Raw genomic sequence first — 23,023 nt, forward strand, 5'->3', positions numbered from 1 at the left:
ATTCTGACAGTTGCCCTTTGAAAAAGTCGTTCTCTAAATTGCTGTTAATTAGAACCAGTAATCCGGTAGTATAATAAAATTCCCCCTGTGAAATCATAGAAATTTTCAAAATTTTATTACTTTCTGGAGTATTAAGCACTACCTCCAAGTTTTTTTGCTTTTTGAACTTTTTGTCAGGCACTACTGAGATTAAAACTATGTCAAATCCCTTCTTATCATGGAACTTTGATTCCTCCAAGACATGCAAGATAAAGCCTACCATATGCCACACTGGTATGTTAGGTGATGAAGAAAGCCTAGAAAGTATGTTCCCTTATTCATGCAGCAGCAAAATAAGACTTGAAGAGAAAATGCTAAGGAAGATTTATATAGCTTAATTCTTTGGCTTCAGAGAGACATGATCTGCTCGCTGGTAAGCATACCAAACAGCATATTTGCAACTTTCTGCATATGCTGCCCAGGGAAATACAGTGCTCCTTTTAAATGGAGTAAGAAGATACAGCCGTGGATTTATTACTTGCCTGCTGTAATTTAGCAATATAACGCTATCTGAAAGGGACCGAATCTTCTCCTTTAGAATAAATCCTCTTTATGCCTAGTTCTCAGTCACTATGCCCAGATTTTATTGTGCTATGTGTCATTATAACCTGAAGTTCAGCATTTATGTGCATTGCCATCATAGTCTTTGAGATTTGGTTTCTCAAGTCACACGGGAAAGAGATTTGCTGTGTGACTTAAGGTTCATGTTTTAGCTTCCAGCAAAATACAACTTTGAATACACTAAGTTGGTTCAGACTAGGAACGACAACTTGAATAGCCACAGTTTAAAGTTTCCTTCACTCTTTATATAACAATTGCATTATTCCCTTTTACAGTGGTTTTAATATCACTTAGTTGTGTGGTTTTTGAAAAAGAAAAATAAAAGATCTTGTCTGAATCTGAGATTTTTCCAGTTGATTTTCGCATTGTGTTTTCAAAAGAAGTTTAGTGGTAGACAGCCAATACACCAGCGTTGTTCTCCCCACACAACTCTATGTTTTAGAAGTGACTGTTAATGCTGGGATGGACATCTTTATTCAAGTAAAAAGGAAAAAAAAAGTGAAAAAACATGCACACATAGCCATCATCTCAAGTTGTTTATAAAGTCATATATAAAGCCCTAGAGCTGTTTTTCAAAAGCCTTCTGTTGAAAACATTTTATACAAACAAACGAAAAAAAAATCATTTTAGAAAGATGTGAAGTGATGGCAGTTGTATCAGTGTAAGGGGACGAGTGAAGTGAACAACAGTAACTGAGCTAAAACCTTCGTTTTGGGTGTTTCTCTTTCGCATGCGTGCACACTTCTCCTCTCTCCCACCTTCTTAGGAAGAATACATTAATCGTGTTGTGTTTCCAGTTGCACTCGTCCTGAGAAATGACTGGAGCGATGCCCTTTTTGGGGGGGGGAGAATTTGGGGGCTGTGTGGCAGAAGTCAGTACATAACAATAACATGATAACACAGTAGGGCCGAGAAAGAGGCAGCAGCTGTTGCGGTAGAGCACAAACAGCCCTTTTTGCATCAGAGTCTGAAACGTGACTGAATATTCTCACAGTACATTTAAAGTGTTCTTGTTTTGGAGATTAGTAACATAAGGAAAACTTGAAGAATGCTAATATTTTTAGGAAGAAAGAGTTCTTAGATCTTTCCTCTAATTAAAAAAAAAAAACCAACAACCAAAACAAAAAGAGGGGGGAATGTCTTAGAAGCTGATCTTTGTTTATAGTGTTATCAGGAAAAAATACAACATGCCAAGGAAATTGCAGTTAAGACAGCTTCTAACATGTGAATGCAAAATGCCACGGTAATGAACTATTGAAAAGTATTCTATGTGTATTTTCTTAATTTTTCTTTATTATTAAATATTTGTCAGGGTCAATAATACTTTACAGGGTCAATAATTCAAGACAAAAAAGGCTTCATTAGCTTCAGCTTTCCTTTTACTCTTCTGTAGGTTCTCCTTTTCCCATTTTTTGGTGGTTCTTCAAGCTTGTTTTTAAAAGTTTTGATCTGCTGTTCTGTGACATGGAATTTCAGATTCTTTGTCCATGTTTCTAGTTGCTTGCCATAAAAATAACTTTTGGGAGATATTACAGTCCTGTGTTTTGCTAAGCAACTACCTTATTTTAAAACTGAGTTTATTTCTTAGGTTTTCCAATACTGTACCACTGTTTCAAATGTCCTAAATGTAAGAGTGACCATCTGTGTCGCTAAACCATTAGAATGTGGCCCTTTGCATCTACCATGCTCCCCTGCTAATGCCCTGCCGTGTTTCAGTGGTGAGGATGGGGCAGGGAGTGTCTCCAGTCAGTGGTCTGCACGCAGCCTGCGCTGCTTTTGGACTTCAGCTATGAACGAGCTGCCCTGGGCTCCCACCAGCCCTTACAGATAGAGCCCATACGTGCTGTGCATGGTCGAGGCGCTGCCTTGCTGCTCTCATAGTGTAATGAACATATATGAAACAGGGTTGATGCTGCACATTTAAAAGCATTAAAATATACAGCCTTCTACGTTTTTTTCGTCTTCAGACTTTTGCTTGTTGTGCAGAATTGCACCTATCCACTCGTAAAATGGAGACTAGGTCCAAACACACTTGAAGTTTTATCTAAATTCTGACAGTCACACTGCAATTTTTTTTCTAGAGCCATCTTGTGAAACTAAGACTACGCAGCGAGAAATCAAAAGCCAAAAAATAAAAGCAGAACCAAAGGAACAGGGTTAGAGGCAGGTGTTGGGACCTGCAGTCAGGGAGTGGGGTGAGGGAAGCCAGAATGGTTTGCACGTGAGGTAACTTAGGGGTTTAAATTTACTACGTGTTTGAATTAAGGATTAAATGAACATATAAAATGTGTGCCAGATTTTTGATACAGCATCATTAGTCAGTGGAGTCAGAATCCTTAATTACTTTTCCTTTTGAAGGACACTTGAACCAAATAGAATCCTTCTATACTTTATTTTTCTTGTCTGTAAATTAGAAATAATACTACTTTCTCCTATTTAAAGATGGAGGAGCTAAATGAATGGAGACCAATACTGTGTAGTCCTTATTATTGTTTGTGGGAGTTTGAAGGCACTTAATTTGGAAATGCAATGTGTCCTTTCTTAATATCTATATTATTTCAAATCTTTTAGGATCTCAGCAGCAAGGACATGAAGAGAGATTTGTACATAGTTGCCCATGTAATTCGAATAGGTATAGTATGATTTAATGCTTAATATATATATAATTATCAACGTTTTTACAGTATTTTTAAATGTATGTTTTAATTAACTGACATTACGATTTAACCAGTTAGAAAACTCAGTCATAGACCATGCCTGTCTGCTGGGATTAATATTCAGACCATATGTAGCTCAATGTTACAAAGTTGCTGATGACTGTTTAACAGCAATTTTTTTTTTCTCAGTCTGAAACAAAATACTTGATTAAAAACCACAGTTGGAGGAGGAGGAGGAGGAGGGAGGAAATAAAAAAGCTTTTGGGTTAATGTTCCAAAATTTCAAATGAGGTGTCTTTACTGAGGATATATAGCTGGTTTACAGGGCAGGGCATCAGTATACCTGGCTGTTCACATCTAGGAAATCAGAGGCTGTTAGACAAATATACAGAGAGAGGGAGAGAGGGAGAGATCTGTTTTCTGCTGTAGGAGTCTTTGGTGCTCCCAAGCACCCACACTCAAGTTTAGGGAGATCCCGTACAACAGAGGAGCAGGGGAGCTGTCACGCCTCTCGGGCGTTCCTTCTGGCTGCTGGTGCCAAAAGGAGCGCTAGCAGCAGTACCTGTCACGCTTGCAGCGCAGCATTCAGCAGCATACAATTGCTGCTTTCCAGGTTCTCCTGGCTGCTTGCACAGAGCTATCCAAAGGATGCAGAGTGCTCAGACCTGACCCTACCCAAGGAAAAAAGCAAAACCAAAAGTTTTACTCTCTACTTCCCTCCAGCAGGCGATGTCCAGCCACCTCCCTGGAAGTGGGGCTTCAGTACATGTAGTCATTGCTCCGAAAGACAGATGTATTAATAACAAATGCCCCATCTCCTTTCTCTGAGCTTTTATTGCTGAGCAGGTGTTGTATGGTGTGGAATATCCCTTTGGTCAGTTTGGGTTGGCCATCCTGGCTGTGTCCCCTCGCAAAATCTTGCCCGCCTTCAGCCTGCTGGTAAGAGGGGAATGTTGGAGAGACAGCCTTGACGCTGTGCAAGCACTGCTTGACAGTAGCCCAGACGCCGCTGTGTTATCATCCCCTTTTCTAGCTACCAATGCAAAGTACGGTGCCGTGAGGGCTGCTGGGGCGAAAATAAACTCCATCTCAGCCAGACTCGATACAGAAGTATAGGAAAGACTGCAAGGTGTAGTTGAAACTTGCTGTAGGTATGCACACTCAGAGGGATAATAGGATAGAATAGACAGAATGGCTACATGTGAATCTCTAACCTCTTAAATTTCTGTTAATTTAGGTCGCATGTTGCTAAATGATTCAAAAAAAGGGCCCCCTCATTTACACTATCGTCGCCCCTATGGCTGTGCAGTATTGAGCATCATGGATGTACTTCAGTCAATCTCTGAAATAAAAGAAGAGAAGGATTTTGTTCTCAAAGTTTACACGTGAGTAACTCCTAGATGGAAAATAATTAGGAAAACCACTTTGTATATGTTGGGTGATGAGATACTAAAGAGAGATTAAATATCAACATGCCATAAACTGCATTTGCTGCTTTATCTTCCTCACAAGGTAAGCTAGTGTTGCTGGCACTGTTTTTTTTCTCCTTTGCTATTCCAGAAGCTTATAGAAACTAATTAATTTTAGCACAGATGTTTCAGGTATGTGAAATGCTTCAGAAATTATTGAGTACTGCCTAAATCTATGTGACATACAAAGCTGCACTTCTGTTAATGTGATTTACTCAAAATCTGCTAAGCTCAAAACCAAAGAAATATGCTGTATTTCACCTGAGGAAGGGAATAGTTACTAACCCCATCCCCCCGCCCCATTCCTTATCAGTCATGGTGACCGGCAAAAGAAGCAGAAAACAACTGAAGTCAACAGTATGTGACCAAAAAACTCTAAACAAGTCGACATTTTTTGAGCAAGAACCTACATCTTCAGTTACTTGTGATTTTAGACTTTGAACTAACACATTCTGATTATGAAATGTGGTCTCACAGTTGTAATAAAGAGGCCACAGACAAACTGTCTGGAGCCTGCAGGGAATATTTAAATCTCTTGTCAGTGAAGATAAATACTGGCAAGATTTGCTTTGCAGATGGGCTGAGATACAGCTGACATTGCTTTGTGATCTGTGGTCACTATTCCGAGTAATAAGATAACTGGGGGGGGAAGTTACAGAACTTTGTTATTCTTTCAGAAGTGCAGCAACAGAAAATCTGACATTCAAGGGAAACTAGAAATGAAAAAATGGCTTTCACTGTTCACTGCAAGTTTTTTGGATATCTCTTCCTACATTAGAAATCTGTAAGTTCAAAGAAAAGTCTGTCACAGTTGGTTCTTCCATTCTTCTTTTGCCAATGGTTACAAAAACTGTAGCAAAAATGTCAATTTGTAAGGAAGGACATGGTCTTCTTTCTTCTCTTTGTCAATAAAAACTGGATGATCTTGGCATTTTGTCACCATGCAGTTTAGCTTATTTCAGACCAGTGGTTTTTGGTTATAGAATTTATGTTAATATTGGCCTTGTAGGTGTGATATTAATATATTGCAACTGAACATTTTGAATGCTTACAGTAATGGAACATTCTCAAATCACATTTCTGGTTTGATTCCCATTTAATGCATCTTTAGCTTCTTACTCACTGAAAGATGGGAGAGAAAAAGCTTGTAAAATACTGGACTTCTCTGTTTGTCAGTGACAAATAAAGTCATGCAACCAGTTAGAGCAATCTAAAGTCCTAGGACTATGATCAAAAAAAATCACAGGATGGAGAGCTCCCCTTTTCCTCCTCTTAACCTGAAGTGTTTTGGTAATATGGATTCCTCCCACATCACCCAAATACCAGCTGGATCTGCCTCAGTGTTTATATCAGCTGTTGTTCTGCAGATCTGCTTCCCCACACCCTTTGTTTCCAGCATCCATGCACAGCCATTCCTGCCTTCCCAGAGAGGAGGTAGGGCCTGGAACAGAATTCAGCTCTCTAAGCAGATGCTTGTAATTTTTTATCACTACTATCATTCACTTGGGTGGTTGTAAAACTTGTACAGCATATTTTCACGTTAATTGCTCCTTGGAGTGTTCTCTGTAAACCTCCAACAAAAATCTTCAGAAGGGAAAAGGGATCTATCCAAACAGCACCAGCTTATCCCTTTTGCAGCTTCAATAGCTCTTGGTCTGCCATGACTGAAAGTTTTCACAGATTTATCTGCTTGCAGCTTCGCTTTGCACATTCTTGTAGCTAACCTACCATTTCTTGCTTTGTAGACTAAAATTGAAATGACAGATTTTTGTCCTTTGTAAGTTTAAAACTGTATACGAACACTTAAACAACGCTGAACTGACTCTCTTACCTGCTGCTCTCGTTTTGATTATTGTTAAAATGCCTCAGGCCAACCCCAAAACATCATAAAAATGAAATAAGGAGAGAGGTATATTTCTATTTTTAAAGTAAAAAGCAGTCTTTTTGTACACTGTCTGGCTAATGCTAAAGCTTACAACTGCCACAAATGAGGCAGCATACAGCCAGAAAAGCCTTTTCACAGGGAGAAGCTGGAAAAAATCTGAGACTGAAAACCTAACAAAGGCTGAAGCAAAGACATGGTGTTTCAATGGAGACTTTTGCTGGATCCACAAGAGGAGAGTGCTTATCAGGGGTGGGGGGGAAATCAATTTACCTCACCAGTCTTTCTCAGCTTGCCTTATTGTTGTTAAAGATTTATGTCTGAAAAATACTTCTTTCTCACAATCCAGATTTTTCTGTTAATCCCACAGTTATGTTATAATCTTACTAAGAGGATATAGTACCACAGCTCTAGTTATAAGCTCATTATGTCAAAGCATGAAGGTTTACTTTTAAAATTCCTTTTAATAATATACATGTAAAATATTTAAAAAGTGAGATGGAAACTAAATTCTTGATTCTTTTTTTCCTGCAATCACTTGAGTTCATATTTTTATATGAATTTTTATCTTTAATGGAATTTCTTATTCATTGAACATGACTCTATGCCAATCATCCCATTCCCCTAAAACTTCATATATTTCTCTTTCATATTATCTTTTTCAGTTTTATTTTTTGTCTTATTTTCTCACAGTCCTTTGGGGTTTTTTCCTCTTTCTCCAGCACTAGCTCTTAAAATTCCTACCTCTTAATGTGGTGTACTGCCTGAATGCCTTTCCCTTTTGATACTCAGTTGTTGCTATTTGCCCAGCTGGACAAGAGCGTACATCGTGTTTCTGTCCCCATCTGTCTGACATCAGGGTCTGATGCAGTATGGCAAACATTCCATGTGGTAAATTTACTGTAGAACCAGCCAACCTGAAAAGGTGATGGATGGCTCAGGAGAAAGTTCTTATTTAAATGAGAAGTATATTTTGTAGTGTGTTTGGTATTTAGACAAGTGAAATGTTAATAAAATGCACAGCAAGCAAGTATTTTCAGGCCAGCATTTCAGACCTGGGAGAATATTATTCTTCTTTGTGTTCAGGAAATGTGAAGTGCAGCTTATATTGGTAGTTGGTACAAAACTAGCTTAAAGCTATCTTTACAGTCCGTTGATTTTGGGATAACTTTGTTCCAGGTTAATTTGCAGGCATAAGTCATTGGAGGCTGAAGTCTATTTTAACTTGACTCCAGAGGCTGGTACAGCAAGTAAAAACATTATCAGAGGTTAGAAGTTTTCTATAGTCTTATCTGTGAGGATGGTATAGAATTTTTCCTATAGGTTATCTCTCTCCTTCAAGGAGAATATTATCTGTGGTAGGATAAATGACTTTTAATATCTTGGCAATGCAAAGATGGTTATTTTTTCGTGACAAGTAAGCTGAATATTGGTTAAAGTTCTGAGTTAGTGCAGAACACCACAATTATCGAAAAGGGGTTTTTACTTTCTTTGATGTTTCTGTTGTGTTTTGGTTTTGAGAGATTGTTTTGGGGAGTGCCAGTATAGTCAGTTTGTCACACTGTTAAGTTCTGGAAGGTCACTGCAGTGCTGACCTGCCTCGAGTTACTCTGTGGATATCTGATCTCTCCTCCCAAAAAGGATATAGTAGTCACAGAAGGTATGGAGTAGAGCAACTAAAATGTTTAACAGCATAGTCTTTTCTTTATGAGAGAGATTGAGAATGTGGGGAGCTTCACCTTCAAAAAGAAGAAAAGTGGTGGTAGGAAGGGATATGACCAAGACTTGACTTACAAAATCATGGTGGAGGGTAAACTGTTGTTCACAGAACACAATAGTACAAGAATTAGGGATGCTTAATGAAATTGGTAGGAGATGATATCAAAAAAAGATGGAAGAAAGTACTTCCTTAGAAAGCAGGTAATGATCTTCTGGGTTGGGCTGCCACAGAACGTTGTGAAGACAGGCAGTATTAGCAGGCCCGAAGGGGATTAGACAGGTTTATGAACAACAGGTCCGTAAGCAGAGGAATAGGAAAAGACACAATCGCACACCTCAACAGCTGCAATCCAGCAACCTCAGGGAGCAGGGGCCCTGGGCCTGGCTGCTCACGTAGCCTGCCCAAATAGTATCTCTTGTTGCCAGTGTGGCAAGCTCTTTTTTTCTTTTGTTTTTTTTTTTAATGTTCTTACGTTTTTAACAATCAGCTGAGATGTCTGGTACCTAAACCCACTGCAGAGAAAGGAGGAATGTTGATATAGGTGGAGCTGAGATTTCAGGTGGGATAATCCCAATCTAACCGCACCAGATAACCTAGGAATACAGTCTGATCAGCATTTTAATTACATGAATACTTTTGGATAGCATGCTGGGCTGGGAGGAAGTAACTCTTCATCTTTTTTCTCCATTTTTCCTTTTTTACTGTCTGTGCTTTGTGTTTAATTTATTCCAAGTTGTCTATGTTCTTTTTCCTTTTATAATAATCAACATTTGCAGGGGGGGTCAGTAAGTGTGCCGTGACAGGCTTTGTGGGTTATCTCGTTACTCTTGGCGGTATATGGTTTCATAATACTGAAGCCATGGAAAATTACCAGCTACTACTTGTTCTAGATAGCCATAATTCCTTTTGCCATACTATTCTTCAGCTACATAATGCAGAAGACAAAAAAATCGCTGCTGTTTTCACAGTAGCTGGTTTGTAGCTTACGCTGATCTTGCTGACATTGTGTACCTCTTGGGGGGAAACAAGAAAACCGAAAAAAGTTAATATGCTTGGGAGAAGTTTTGCAAGTTACTTAGGTGTCAAGACTCCTGTCTTGCTAGGAGCTGAAGGCTTGTAGTCTGCATTGCTGTTTTTTACTTCATTATGTGATAACAAGCTATAGCAGTGATGGCACTTTTTCCCCAGTATGATTCCATTCGAGTTCAGTGAGTTTAGCAGGTCTGTTATACAGGTTTACATATACTAGTGCAAATAAAATTGTGTGATTTTGGTGTTAAGGTGCGGCGAATGAAGAGACGGGACGCAGCTTGATGCAAGCAAATGTCAATTTATTGTACAGAAGCACGAGGTTTTATACACTTTCAGAAGCTGCGCGTTTTAAACAGATTGGTTCTTGAAGCTAAGCCTTGCATACTAGGCAATCCCTGATTGGTGGTTAACTGCCAGCAATTAACAGCAAGGTGTTACCTTTCCTTGGCGCCATCCTTGGCGCCACCCGTCCCCCACTCCCCTGTGCTCTGCAAACATGCCTCATCATGTTGATTGTTGTCTAGACAAGCTCGAACAAATTCCCCTCAGCTAACTGATTGCCACACGTGGTCCTAGTTTGCAGCCCGCTCCTGCATCTCCCCCTTCCTGTCGCACAAAAGAACCTTCGAAACCGAACGAGTAAAAACAAGGTATAAGTAATAGAACAAATAAAAAACCAACTGAGACATATTAACAGTGTCAAAATAACCCACTGTCTCTGTTCTGTACAATTTTACAGTTTCCCCTTTTTGTTTTTGAACAGCCAGTACCAGGTTTGCCATGTTCTGCAGGGCCCTTGCAAACATGACAGCAACCAAGGTAATAGCAAACAAGCAATACTGCCAATTGAGTGAATGGATGCCAAAAAGGCTGAAATTTTCTCAGATTTTGATAACATGTTGCTGCAATGGGGCGCCTAAAATCCACGCAGCACATACCATCAAAATCCTCACAGCCATGTCCTTGAACCAACAACAAAAAGCAGTGGCAATTTTGACTCACATTCTTAACTGCCTACCAAACAAGGTGATTTAACTCTTTAATGCTTTCCCTGCTGTTACTCTGGGTAAGATAAGAACCGCTGCGACACGTTCCCATCACAGCCTCCTACTACATTAACATCTACAGAAAGACAATTATCGACATTCAAAGTGTAAACCGTATCATCTTCTTTTGGATTAACATTATACATAGGTGGAAGGGCACACCAAACAAGAACTGGTTCAGTCAAAAAGTTCGAAACATAGCATGCCTTCTCTGAACATACCTCTGGGGTCATTCCCTTCGTTCCCTCTTTTTTTATGCAAAGAGAAATACTTTACCATAACAGAGAAGCCCCTATTTACATCTCTGAGCCCGGACACAAACCGCAGCTGTATGCTCCACCAGGCTCAGGGCAGAAATCATTCATGTAGTTACGTAGCTATATATTTCTACAAGCATGCAGACACCTATTAAACACTAGATAACCATGTTTATCTTTCCTGTTCTCCTTCACAATACCTGGTTGTTCTCTCATTATGAATCCTCCCTTCCCCCACTGCTTTGCTTAACTCTTTAACAGCCTCGTATTGCACAGGCTGCCACTCTCGAGGTTGATCTGTCTGATAAAATACTGAACATGCCATAGCGACTCCCAAAACCCATCACTTAAGTGTTTCCCGCTTGCATTCCTGCCACCAGTCCCTCAGACTCCCTTTCACCCTCCCCAAAAATACAATCAGTGCATCAGGAGAGACGAGGGGGTGGTGGAAATGTCTAGCTCCTTTTCCAGATCTATAGGACCTGGATCAAAAGGTTTATCAGTGTCAATAAAATCATTGTCCGAGTTGTCCTGTTCCCGTGCTTGCTCCTGTGTTGTGAGGGTCGCTGCAATCAGTGACAGAAGCTTTGGGGGCAGAGGAGGTGTGGACAGAATCGCCATCGCTGACTGTGTCTTGAGAAGAGTCGTGCTGTCGGTGGAATTTACAGCTTCCTCTGGTTTAGCACCGTTAGTAGAATTAGTCCACACTTGGCAAAGAGTAGTCAGAATTTGCCACCAAGATGCTAAATGCATTCCCGACACGGAGCTCCCCTCCGCGGCAGCATCATACAACTGGCTGCTGTATGTGCACACTTTCATTCTTTCAAAGTCTCTAAAGTTTCTTGGCTGCTCACCTGTCTCGATGAATACAGGTGTTATCCTCGGGGTTTAGGTTGTCCGCCTGGTCCAGACAGCCAGACGATCGTTCAGCCAAGCCGTCTCCTCCGGAACGCAGCCCTCTTCCACGAGCTGTCTTTTTTCCGTCCTTATTCTTCCAAGGCTTCGGAACACCACCATAGGGGTCACCATTAGAGGAAACTGAGGCACGGACTCCCTGATCTGACTAGAAGACCCTTCATGAGTCCATAAACGTCTCTTTCTGGGGACGAAGCCTGGTTCCCCGTTACGGATTTCCCACAGCTCACCTCTCAACTCCGGAGGGATTTCTGGCCAGCTCCTGCTTCCTTTCAGCAGATCATTCAAAGTTCTGTGGGACTCGCTGCATGTCGCTCAGATAAGCGATTCGAGAGCCCTTCACGTCAGATCCTTAAACGCATCACGTCGGGGTCACCAATTTTGCGGCGAATGAAGAGACGGGACGCAGCTTGATGCAAGCAAATGTCAATTTATTGTACAGAAGCACGAGGTTTTACAGACTTTCAGAAGCTGCGCGTTTTAAACAGATTGGTTCTTGAAGCTAAGCCTTGCATACTAGGCAATCCCTGATTGGTGGTTAACTGCCAGCAATTAACAACAAGGTGTTACCTTTCCTTGGCGCCATCCTTGGCGCCACCCGTCCCCCACTCCCCTGTGCTCTGCAAACATGCCTCATCATGTTGATTGTTGTCTAGACAAGCTCGAACAAATTCCCCTCAGCTGACCGATTGCCATGCATGGTCCTAGTTTGCAGACCGCTCCTGCATTAAGGTAAATAAGAAACCTGATTCAGGTTGATAGGGACCTCTCTAGTCCACCCTCCTCCGAGCAAGGCCAGCTGTGAGATCAGACCAGGTCGCTGAGGGCTTTCTCCTGTCGTGTCTCAGTAACCTCCATGGATGGAGACTGCATAGCCTCTCTGGGCAACCTGTTCCAACGGTGCTTGACTGTCCTCATGGAAAAGCTTTTTCTAATGTCCTGTCTGAACCTTTCTTGTTTGTGTTTATGCCCATTGCTTTACACCATCTCACTATGCACCACTGAAGAATCTGGCTGGCTCTTTTGTCTTAATAATTGCTTGTAGGTCTTTGAAGGCTGCTGTTTATGTTCTCCTTCTTGCCTTGTCCTCTCCAGGCTGAAAAAGCCCAGGTCCCTCAGCCTCTCCTCCAACAGTGTGTGCTCCAGCCACCTGCCCATCCACAGGATTCTCCCCAATTGTCTGTTTTGTACTGGAGAACCCAGAACTGAGCACAGTGTGCTAGATCCAGACTAACCAAGTAATGTCTTTTCCCAACTGAAAGTAGAAACATGTAAACAAATACTAGTTAAATATTGGTATGTTGTGTAAACAGTCATTTACAAAATATACTTGTGAATATATCTTGTAATTGGAGAAATTTTTTCTAAGGGGTCAAGACTGTGTCTTTGCTTTTTGAAAAGTTTTGGGTAGTTCACTAAACATATAGCATGGGTTACTTTCTATGGGAGTCAGATTTTGGGTTGAATAAAAGTTGCAGGATGAAAAAAGACTCAAAGTATACAGATAAAAATGATACAATAATGTAGCTCAGTAAGTATATATATATAAATATACACACACACATAGGGATTTTTTATTTTCCAAAATGGTAAGTCAGAGAAATGCTTCAGCAGTTCCAAACCTATATTATGCCTACAGTTTGGTCCCTGCCATTGTTTTAATACCTGAGGTTTGTTGTCTTTGAATATGTAAGTTAATACCCTAACTCTATGAAAGAGTTTAGGCATTAGTCACTGCCTGGAAACAGGGAAAGCTAATGAAACTGAAGGTCTGCCTGTATCTCCTAGGGGCCTGATTGTACAGAGAGACCCAGGAGACCTCTAAGGGTGCTGATGACACTGAATCCAGTGCTAAACACAACAGCTGTAGTCACTTTCATTAAAAACACAGCTCACAAGAGAGATTATATGGATCGTCTTTCATGTAATAGCTTAATAAAGAGGGGCACTTCAATTCTTTGCCTCCCCACCCCACCCCAGTCTAATGTATGTTTCTCATACAATGGACCAGTAGCCTACTGACTCAGAACATGGGGCTTGTTTCCTTCATTGCTTTCTCAGTGGCACTGCAATTCTTGCTTTTTTGGCTTTGGATCCTAAACAGAAGTATGGCATTTCTGACTCAGGTACCCAAGATCCAGAAAGAAGCAAGCATTCAGGTGTGTGCTCTTGTTCTCTTTCCTGCTTTGCTGGCTCTCTGCTCATGATTTTTTTTTTTTTTTTTTTGTGGGCTATCATTAAGAGTAATCTGTATTTCTCCATGGCTGGGAAGGAGACTGAAACATCTGCTTCTGGTGCTCTCAGCCATCTCTGTCACAATGTAATCTCCAAATGCTGCAGTGTCCCTAATTTCTCTCTCCAGAATCTTGCCATCAGAGTAATGAGAATATCTATAGAGCTATAGATAGAGATAGTGATTTACAGAGGATTTTTTTTTAAATGTTTCCCCACTTCAAAGTATTTATACATAAGGCATAGAGCAGAACAGTAATTGATACTGATTTTGACTTTCCACTGTATGGTTTCATAGCCTGATTTTATTGCAAGGGAACATCATCATGCTGCAGTAGAGAGCATAGTCCATTCTTCGTTCTTTTCTTACCTTCTTGTTGTCTTTATAATTCTCATTAACTTGTATTTTGAAGATTATATATTCCAATCTGAGGAAACAGTCCTGAGAAAGGTTGAGAATGCAGGAGGGAATTGGCAGTTAGCCATTAAAAAAAAAAAATGAACAGAAGGAAATTCTCATGTAAGTGCATGCAATGTCACGTGATTAGTCTAAAATCTCCAAAATTCTTAAGGGCATTGGAATGGTGATGGGAGACGTTAGGAGCTGCTGAATCCAGCAGCCTGACAGAGGTGAAGCTGCCCCAGCTCCATGCCCGCAGGTCCAACCAGGCACCTATATCCCACGCGTGCACATACACACAACACACACGTGTACAGCCAGCCACACAAGTCAACACGGGCGAAAGTACACGCTGATACAAACACATAAAGCACCAAAGGCCTCATCCTGTTTTCCTCTCTGGTTTGTCAGGGTAAAAACTTCTTGGTGGAAAAGATACATACATACATAAAAATACACACTACAGATCCCTTCCGTCCCTAGTTTTAGGCACTCGGTTCAGGCACAGGGCATGGTCAGACAAGCATACTGACAGCAACCTATTTACATCCGAATGGGCCATTTTATACCATTATCCCTCTGTTTCCCTACAATCCACATTAAGTCTGTAACAATCCCAAAATGCTCTTCCCCAGCATCCCATAATGAGCCCTGTATCACCAAAGGCAGTAACCCAATGCAGTCATCAAAGGGATCCAGAGAGCCTTTCTGGTGAGTCATCCTACTGGATTTCGCACCTGCACAGTGTGCTGGCCATCCTCCTGCGCCTGACGTTGTTCCCCCACCTGCCATTGTTCCTTAGCTCCTTTGTGTTCGCAGAAAGATAGAGTTGGTAGGAAATGTCTAGAACAGTTTTGTTTGTAGGTACTGCCATTAAGTGGTCTTGGCCAGATGTACATCCAGTGGGTTTGAATCCGAGTGTTTCATCAAGGGCGATGCAGTCAGCTCTCCTGCCGGAATAGCGTCTGAAAAACATTACAATCCCAGCACCAAACTGCTGTGTGCTGTTGGAACTAACAGTGGCATTTTTCCTGGTGAAAAATTAATGAGTGAAAGTACGAGAAATCTGTTGACAAATAATTACATTGTCGTTTCTATCTTAGAAATCTATTGAGGATTTACAGGTGGTAATGTAACTGTAATGAAGTATAACAGTATTTACAAATGCTTATTAAAATAACATGTAGATGAATAAACAGTCGTGAAATATTCCTTCAGAAGATGGTACACATACAGAAGCATACTCTGTGGTGTTATATATTTTTGTCCTACAGTTTGTGGGGGGAGTTGCATCATCTTTCAAGGCATTCTCTAAAATACGTAGGTAAGCAAAAGTCTTGTTGCAGATGCCTGAGATACTAAAAAGAAATCCGGGTTTTATTTAGTCTTTCAAATTTCACTTTGTATTTCTTGATTTTCACTTTTTTAAAAATTAAAACCAAAAAGGTAATATATGGCAACAGTTAATTTCAGCTTAAAATTGTTTTTCTACGTTCACAGGTTTCAAATACGGTGTCCAGAGCTTGCTTTGTTTGGTCATAATATGAAGAGTGAAACAATGGCTTTGATGACTGAAAAGTCACCGCAGGCTCCATAGTGTCCATAAAAAGGGTTATGCATGTTAGGCGTGGGTTTGTTTCCTTCCAGTTTTAAAAACAAGAGTATGTGGGATTTCTCTCATGCATCAAAACCCCCCAGCCTTTCACGTTAGCTCTACAGCAAAGCTGATTCTCCTGTCCTAAGACGGTTCAGCAGAAAGCTTTTAACTTGAATTAGTGTTCTTTTATTTTAGGTGTAACAACGAAAATGAATGGTGCCAGATCCATGAAAATATTATTCGCAAGTCCAGCACCAAATACACGGCACCCAGCTCAAACTATGGTAAATATTTATTTGTGCATTTTTGTCATAATAACAGCTGAAGGTTTCCTTTAGGAAACTGCTAATTATTTATAGCAGGCAAATTCAGTGAGATGTGAGATTATGCATAGCTGAATTTTCCTACTTGTGATTTAAAAGTTTAGCTAAAATTCATTCACGTTCAGTTTACAGGTGAAAATCTGTATTGCATATGCCAATTTAACCAGGAAATTAAAAAAAAAAAAAAAAAAACCTGATTTTTTTTTGTTCCGAGATATGGCAGACAATAATATTAATTCAGCATGCTAAATAACCTTCATCATTATATCTGTATTGTTATTTTATCTCAAGAGAGGTCAGCAGCAGAGAGAGCAAGTGGTCTGCTATAGTATTAGCTTACTCTGTGAATCTTCACTTAGTATCTGTGCTTGTGAAAACTGCTCGCCCGTGGGAGGATACAACATGAGCAGCAATTGGCATTGGCAGAACTCCTTTAAAAGGGTTTTTTTCATGATACTGGCTTAAGTTACTGTGACCAGACTTGGCTGCACAGGAAATGAAGAATTTAAATTTTATTCATCAAAATTTCCCTGAGTAAAACTGTCTTCCTTTTCATCCTGTATTCCCTTGAAAATTCCAGGTATAGCACATATCTGAGGCTTGCTCTCCTGAGGATACCGTGCAGCCCTGTCAACAGAATGAAAGCCAGAGCTTAAATTTGTTGTAATGTATTTGCCTGACTGTCCAGAAAATAAGCAGTGTCTTCGTACTTACAAATTAATTATCCAGAGGACTCTCTGTGATAGTTTCAGTACTAAATGTTTCATTACATAGTTCAGGAGAATAACTGTCTTGGCAGAGTTTTTTGACACCTTTCAAATCCATTTTTATTTTCCTAGCTAATGGCAGATAAATATGGAAGGTAAATCTTGTCCTATCTTGTTACTTCATTTAGTGGTATCTGTAGTTCACTAATTCAGACCTATCATTACTATTCCATTTCCAATGAACCAGCCGGTAGGTTACAGTTCTGCTTTGCTACAGCTAGTTTGGCATTCATTACTGAGTGCCTGATTCATCAGCTTACCGATGTCCGAATACTGATACCATCTTAATTTCACTTGACTGCATATTGAGTATTGTAGTGGAATATACAGTTCACACTTCTATAGAAGATATTAAGCACAATAATAAGCAAATGAAACTGTTTTCAGGTTTCAGATTTTATTACCTGGAAAGCTGATCTCCTTCCCTGCTGTTCCTCCTGTTACAGTTAAGGTCATCTACCACTTCTTAAAAGATTTTCCTGAATTGTTTACATTTTGAAAACTTGCATTTATTTCCAATGCCAGGGGTCTGCCTAAAGCTTTTTTTTATCAAGCGTGAGCTTTTTTGAAGAGCAGAAAGAAATAGTAGCTTTTTATCCTTGGCTTTGGCTTTTCAAAATAATGATTTCAAATGTTTCCTTAAGATCTAATGCATCTCTGCAATAAGAGGTTGAAACATGGCAGAGGTATTGCCCTGGTGGCAGGGGCAGTGTTGCAGGCTGACATTATTTAAGCGTAAATAATACGGTTTGGATCTCAGAGCCTGCTCTTAGAGTGAGAAAGTGCTCAAATCACAAGTGTGATTTTTTCCCTGAAGAAAAACGCACTGGTTCTTTCTCTCCCCACCTTCCCAGGGCTTGTGTAAAAGTAATCCCTCAGATCTGCTGCAAGGAGTAGAAAAGAACTGGGAGGATAGGCTGAGCAGAAAAGGGGACTGGAGAGTAGATGTACAAAACCTCATGGGCAGAGCAAGAAGGTTTTGGGGGTGGAATATGTGGGAGGGCATCACGTAAGTAACACATGTAATACCATGCTGGAAAATGACATATTCTGTTATTTCCAGTGACTGATTTTTATAGATAATAGATTAATTCTAGTGCTGTTTGCTAAGTACTGGGGGGGTTGGATGTGGGGAGGTCTGAACTTCCAAATTTGCTCCAGTCATTTTTGCTGGAATTTTCAATTTAATTTTATTTGTTTGTTTTTAATAGCAAAAGAGGATATAAAATAAACAAGTTTTTCTGTAAGTGGCAAAAATAGTCAAGACTGATTTCTAGTGATTTTGCCTCCTGTGTTCTATTAAACCTTCTGTAGCGCCTGCACACACAGATGCACGTTGCACATGGTATTCAAAGGGATTGAATTTTTTCCGTGGTGATAAAGCCTCTGCTTTCCCTGCAGTGCTTTGCAGCGCTGTCCTGCCTACTTAGCTGGACAGTTGCAAGTCCCTGTTTTGGCAGCTTTGGTGTACATACATGCTGATTGTCCAGCTGGCTGGTTGGCCTGCCTTTCCCTTTGTTTTAAGGCTTTATGCTCTTTTTTTCATCCAAACTCCCAGTGTTCATTCAACATATGCAACCTTCATATTATCTGGCTAGCTATTTGCCAGATTTGGCTGAAGTCAAACAACGGGCTTGAAAATTATTTCAAGGGAAGAGAGCAGAAAGTGGGTGGGAGGTACATGATATTACATTTTCATTCCCCTGGTAACTTGTCGAACAAAATGGCAACTAAATATTGTCTGCAAAGCTCATATATACAGCTTAGGAAATAGAAAAACGTTAGTTGGCACAGGCAAGACTGTACAAGGCAGTGTCTGTTTTCATATGTGCTGCTCCACTGAGTGAACAGAGGATAGAAAAAACTGTTGACTAACTGGCAGTCATTAGATGAGATAAAGGTTGTGGAAAATTGCTGTGTAAATGTAATTCACATTGATATGTGAAGCTGGTAATATATACTCAGCAGATGAGACTAAGCTTGCATGGTTGAGCTTAATCCTGGCATTTTCTGGTATCACAACACTTGACTTTGTAACCTTACCGATACATTATCCTCATTTTAGGGGTGTAGTATGCTTTAAATTAAAAGCAAGTAGGGAAAGCAGTTGGACTGAGATTAACTGTGTAATTATTCCTAGTCCAGCTATTTGGTTGATGTACTGAACATCAGGTCGCGTTGAAAGAGCTAGTTGCAGAAGTCACTTTGACTAGTTGGTGCTCTTGAAACTTGCCGAGGTACTGAAGGGAATTTCATTAAAATCAATATTGCTGTATGAAATAGTTAAAAGTGGAACAGTTATGCTTTGAGGATTTTCTAATTTTTTTTTTTTTTATGGTATTAAGCAGGATCAAAGGCACTTTAGAGATATTCTATGACATTGTGTGATGTGGTAGTTCAGATAGAGGTAGCATTGCTCATATGTGTGCTGTAACCTGCTGTACGTGAGGAACAGAAATAGTGTTAAGTACCTCACTGTCTCTTGCGATATCTCTGTGAAATTAAGTATTCTGATTTTAAAAAAATGTATTTTAACACAATGTTACGCTCTTAACTGATCCCTTAAAGCAGTTTGGTTTCTTCCATTTCAATTTTAAATTACTCCATGGGAGAAAAGAACTCTGTATTTATGTATTTGTATTAAATTAACTGTGGAGCAAAGCATTATATTACCTACATGCCTTCTGTGTACAGACATGTAATTCTTAGGTCTGAAAAAATTAACAACTTTGGGTTTTTTTCCAGGACTTATAATATCTCTTCAGCTTCTTCGTGGTGACATGGAGCAGATTCGAAGGGAAAACCCCATGATCTTTAACAGAGGTGTTTCTGTTACCAGGAAGTTGGGTTTTCCTGATGTTATAATGCCAGGTAAACATAACAACTCTTATCTTAAAATATTGGTAATTTTTTTCTCATACTCTCCTAGACAAGTCCCACAGGAATGGGTGCTTTACTCGAAGAACATTGATAATAGAAGAGTTGCCTTGTTTATCAATAAATGCCAATTCCAGATTCAGGGAGGGATGCTAAAACATTTTAATCAACAAACATTGTAGTAATAGAGTGTTACATTCACATGCATGGAAGTTGATCTGGAAAGATTGCTTTGATGTTCTCCCTACCTCCCCTGCCAGTTAGATATCCCTCATGGATGCTAAGCATAGAGATGTTTCTTTTAAAATGCATCAATTTCTTCTTCCCAATAATCCAAAGCCTGGAAAGAGTTTCCACTTTGCCGCCTTGATCTTTGGAATTAGTATGAGCCTTTTGTAATGATTGACAATATATGAGGCTGCAAATCTGGTCTGATTTTCCAGCTGGCCTTACAGAGCACATAGTCCCTGCAACAGTGGTCTTGACTGAAGCATTGCTGTACTTCATTTGCTCCTTACTTCTGGAGCAGCAGCTTGAGATGCTTCTTATTTTGGCACAAGGTGAGGTAGCCCCAGCATAGCCAAGAGTTCATTTAGGGAGGAAACCAGAATGCAATCAATAGATATAAAACCTGGCATTATACTGCCTTCACTTTTACAGTGTAGTAAGAAATGGGCTTACAAATTATATTACATGTATAGCATTTGAAATACTACTGCTTTACTATGCGTTATAACCAAGGCCAAGGGTGACTTTGCAGACATGGGAAATTTTATGAAAGCATAATGGGAAAAGTATCAGATTTTATTACTTGAAAGACTGCAGTAGTGACGCATCAGTATCAAAAGTAGTTGTTGTGGCCTTGTTATGGAGGCTTTTCAGAAAGCACAATAAAAATAGGGAGTAGGTAGGAAGAATTTCTAGAAACTAAAGTAACAGGATTTAGAACAGTATGTGTTTTATTTACTAACAAACTTGGAAATAATAGTAACAGAGCAGCAGAGGAGGTGGGCTATAATGACAATTATAGATTTTAGTTTTTAGTGACCTTATAGCAGTTTCAGTCTTAACCCAAAGAGAGAAGAGATTAAATATTGTCTGTTGATATGCAGGCACAGCTGCTGCACGGTGATCTGCTGTAATTGAGATCACAGCTGGATGTGTCAGCTCGACCAGCTAGATCACAGCTAGAAAAGTCAACATCAACAATAACATTTGCATACCTTTATAAGTGAATTGATTCTCCTGTAAGAACTGCTTTATCCTCCATTTCTGTGTATAAAGCTGTCCCTTAGGTGCTTCAGACCACTGAATTTTAGCCAGCCTAAGGAATAGCTTTATGGCCTCAGTGTTCCCCTCAATTGTTTTACCATTTTCTGGGCCCTGTTTTTTTTCTGCAAGCTGACATAGTAGGCTGTCTTCCCTGTGCTTCTGCGGTTTTGGGCAATGCTTTTGTCCAGGGCTTGAACAAGCCAGTTAGCAGTTTCATGTGAAAAGTACTCCTACCCTAAACTTTAACAATTCTTTATTCATTGCAGCTAATTCAAATTTCCAAACTTTCTTTCTCTAAGAACTCTAGTGAAAATACTGCCTCAGTGCAAAAGATATCCAACAAATCTGAAGGGTTGTTTTTTTTTTTTTTGTGATATTCAGCCTAGAGACCTTGGATGTTTAAGTAAATTAAAACCCGATTCCAGAGTGTGTGTTTGCAGCACTCCCACTGTAAGGCTGGCTATACGGGTGTAAGTAGTAAACTTCCCAGCGCTGGTCAGCCCATCAGTTTTTTAAATGGTATTCTTCAAAAGACTGTAGTCGCTTGGTAATGTCATGTTTGTGAAAACCACAGTTTTTGTTGGATAAAACAGAGATTTTAAGATGATAATCTGTTTGGAATTGGGCTCAAATATATAGATCTGCTCAAAATACTGATTTGATACAAAAAAAAATGTGTGAAAGAGCCACCATTCTGCTGTTAGATGCTTATTGCCTCTCCAGAGCTGCTGGACACCCAGAACTTCTCAATTCAAAGGGGGCTAGAAGGGGGCTGCATATATAGCACTTAGATGGAAAGCTTTAGGCATTTGATTCTGGAAAAAAAATTGCTTATGTTTGCGGAGAAAGGCAGTTTGTAAATGTCCTTAAACACAGCCATGGAAGTGTGAATAGATTTTCACTATAATGTTAAATTAGGACTTTACCAGAGTAGAGGTGAGGTTTGAAGAGAGAGGTAGCAGTGAATGGTGCTCTGAAGAAAAATTTTCATTTCCTGGGTACTCTGCAGGATGATGAAATCTCTGTAAAAATTAGGAGATTAAAATATAATGTAACCTCACTGATGCAGGGAACAGTGTTCATTCTAATTACTTATCTTTTTTTTTTACATAAAAGTGTGTTTGACATTATTCAAGTGACAGCAGATACTTGCCTGTTAGAACAATTGTTTTTAGAATTACTGTTTTTAGAACAACAGATCAAACTGAGCTTTGAGTTTACCTGATGTCCAGGATAGAACATTTGGGCAGAGTTACCCTTCAGGTGGATTAGCCAAGTTACATGAACAAGGAATGCCTGTCAGGGTTTTTTTGTGCTTCTGTTGTAACAACCAGAATCAAACATTCTTTCTTAGCTTTACTAGTGTTGTCTAAAGCTCGAAAATACTTTGGGGTCAGGGGAGGTTATAAAAAAGCCCCAAACAAACAAAAAACCTGTCATGCATGTTAGCAGTTCTCAACTATGTCTACTGCTTTAATTGTCATTGTCAAACTACCTTTTCCTTGCTTTGCTTCAGAACTGATTCTTTCTCATTAAAGACAGGGTTTCCTGTTTCAGAAAAGAGCACAGAAAGTTCATCAGTTGTATTTTGCAAGTGGATGCAGATTTTTCAAGGCACTGATTTAAAAATGTTCTTTATGAATACATTAATAAAGGCTACATCACCTGGTATTGTTAAAATATGCAGTGATCGTTCTGCTGAACCAAGAAATCTGTTTTTTAAAAAGTAAATGCCTCTAGTGTTTCAAATGAATCTTCTTGGTTATAGGTTCTGACATTTTCATTTTCTGTTTTACTAGGAAATTCTTTCACATGTACACATTTTAACCATTAAAATCCTGTAGCTGTGTCTTATCACACAGTTTTCTTGCCCCATTTTGTTTTCTAAACCGTAGCATTAGTTCCTGTATCAAGCCATTTTTTTCCCTTACTCGCATTTGAGCAACGTTTGTCGTAGCTGGTCATCATTAAGAAATA

The 23,023-nt window shown here is 39.7% G+C and overlaps 1 protein-coding gene across 14 annotated transcripts in view; it reads left to right on the top strand.

Annotated features, from left to right (window-relative positions):
• Positions 1–23,023, top strand: part of DOCK3 (dedicator of cytokinesis 3) — a 228,530-nt gene that overhangs the window by 120,298 nt on the left and 85,209 nt on the right. For all 14 annotated transcript variants that reach the window (XM_080387450.1, XM_080387447.1, XM_080387457.1 and 11 more), the window contains 4 exons: positions 3,172–3,232; positions 4,495–4,642; positions 16,003–16,091; positions 19,643–19,768. In XM_080387450.1, the coding sequence (XP_080243576.1) occupies positions 3,172–3,232; positions 4,495–4,642; positions 16,003–16,091; positions 19,643–19,768 (424 nt within the window). The remainder of the gene's footprint in view (positions 1–3,171; positions 3,233–4,494; positions 4,643–16,002; positions 16,092–19,642; positions 19,769–23,023) is intronic.

This window comes from Falco punctatus (assembly GCF_963210335.1).
Source record: "Falco punctatus genome assembly, chromosome: 4".
In the NCBI taxonomy this organism is placed as follows: Eukaryota; Metazoa; Chordata; class Aves; order Falconiformes; family Falconidae; genus Falco; species Falco punctatus.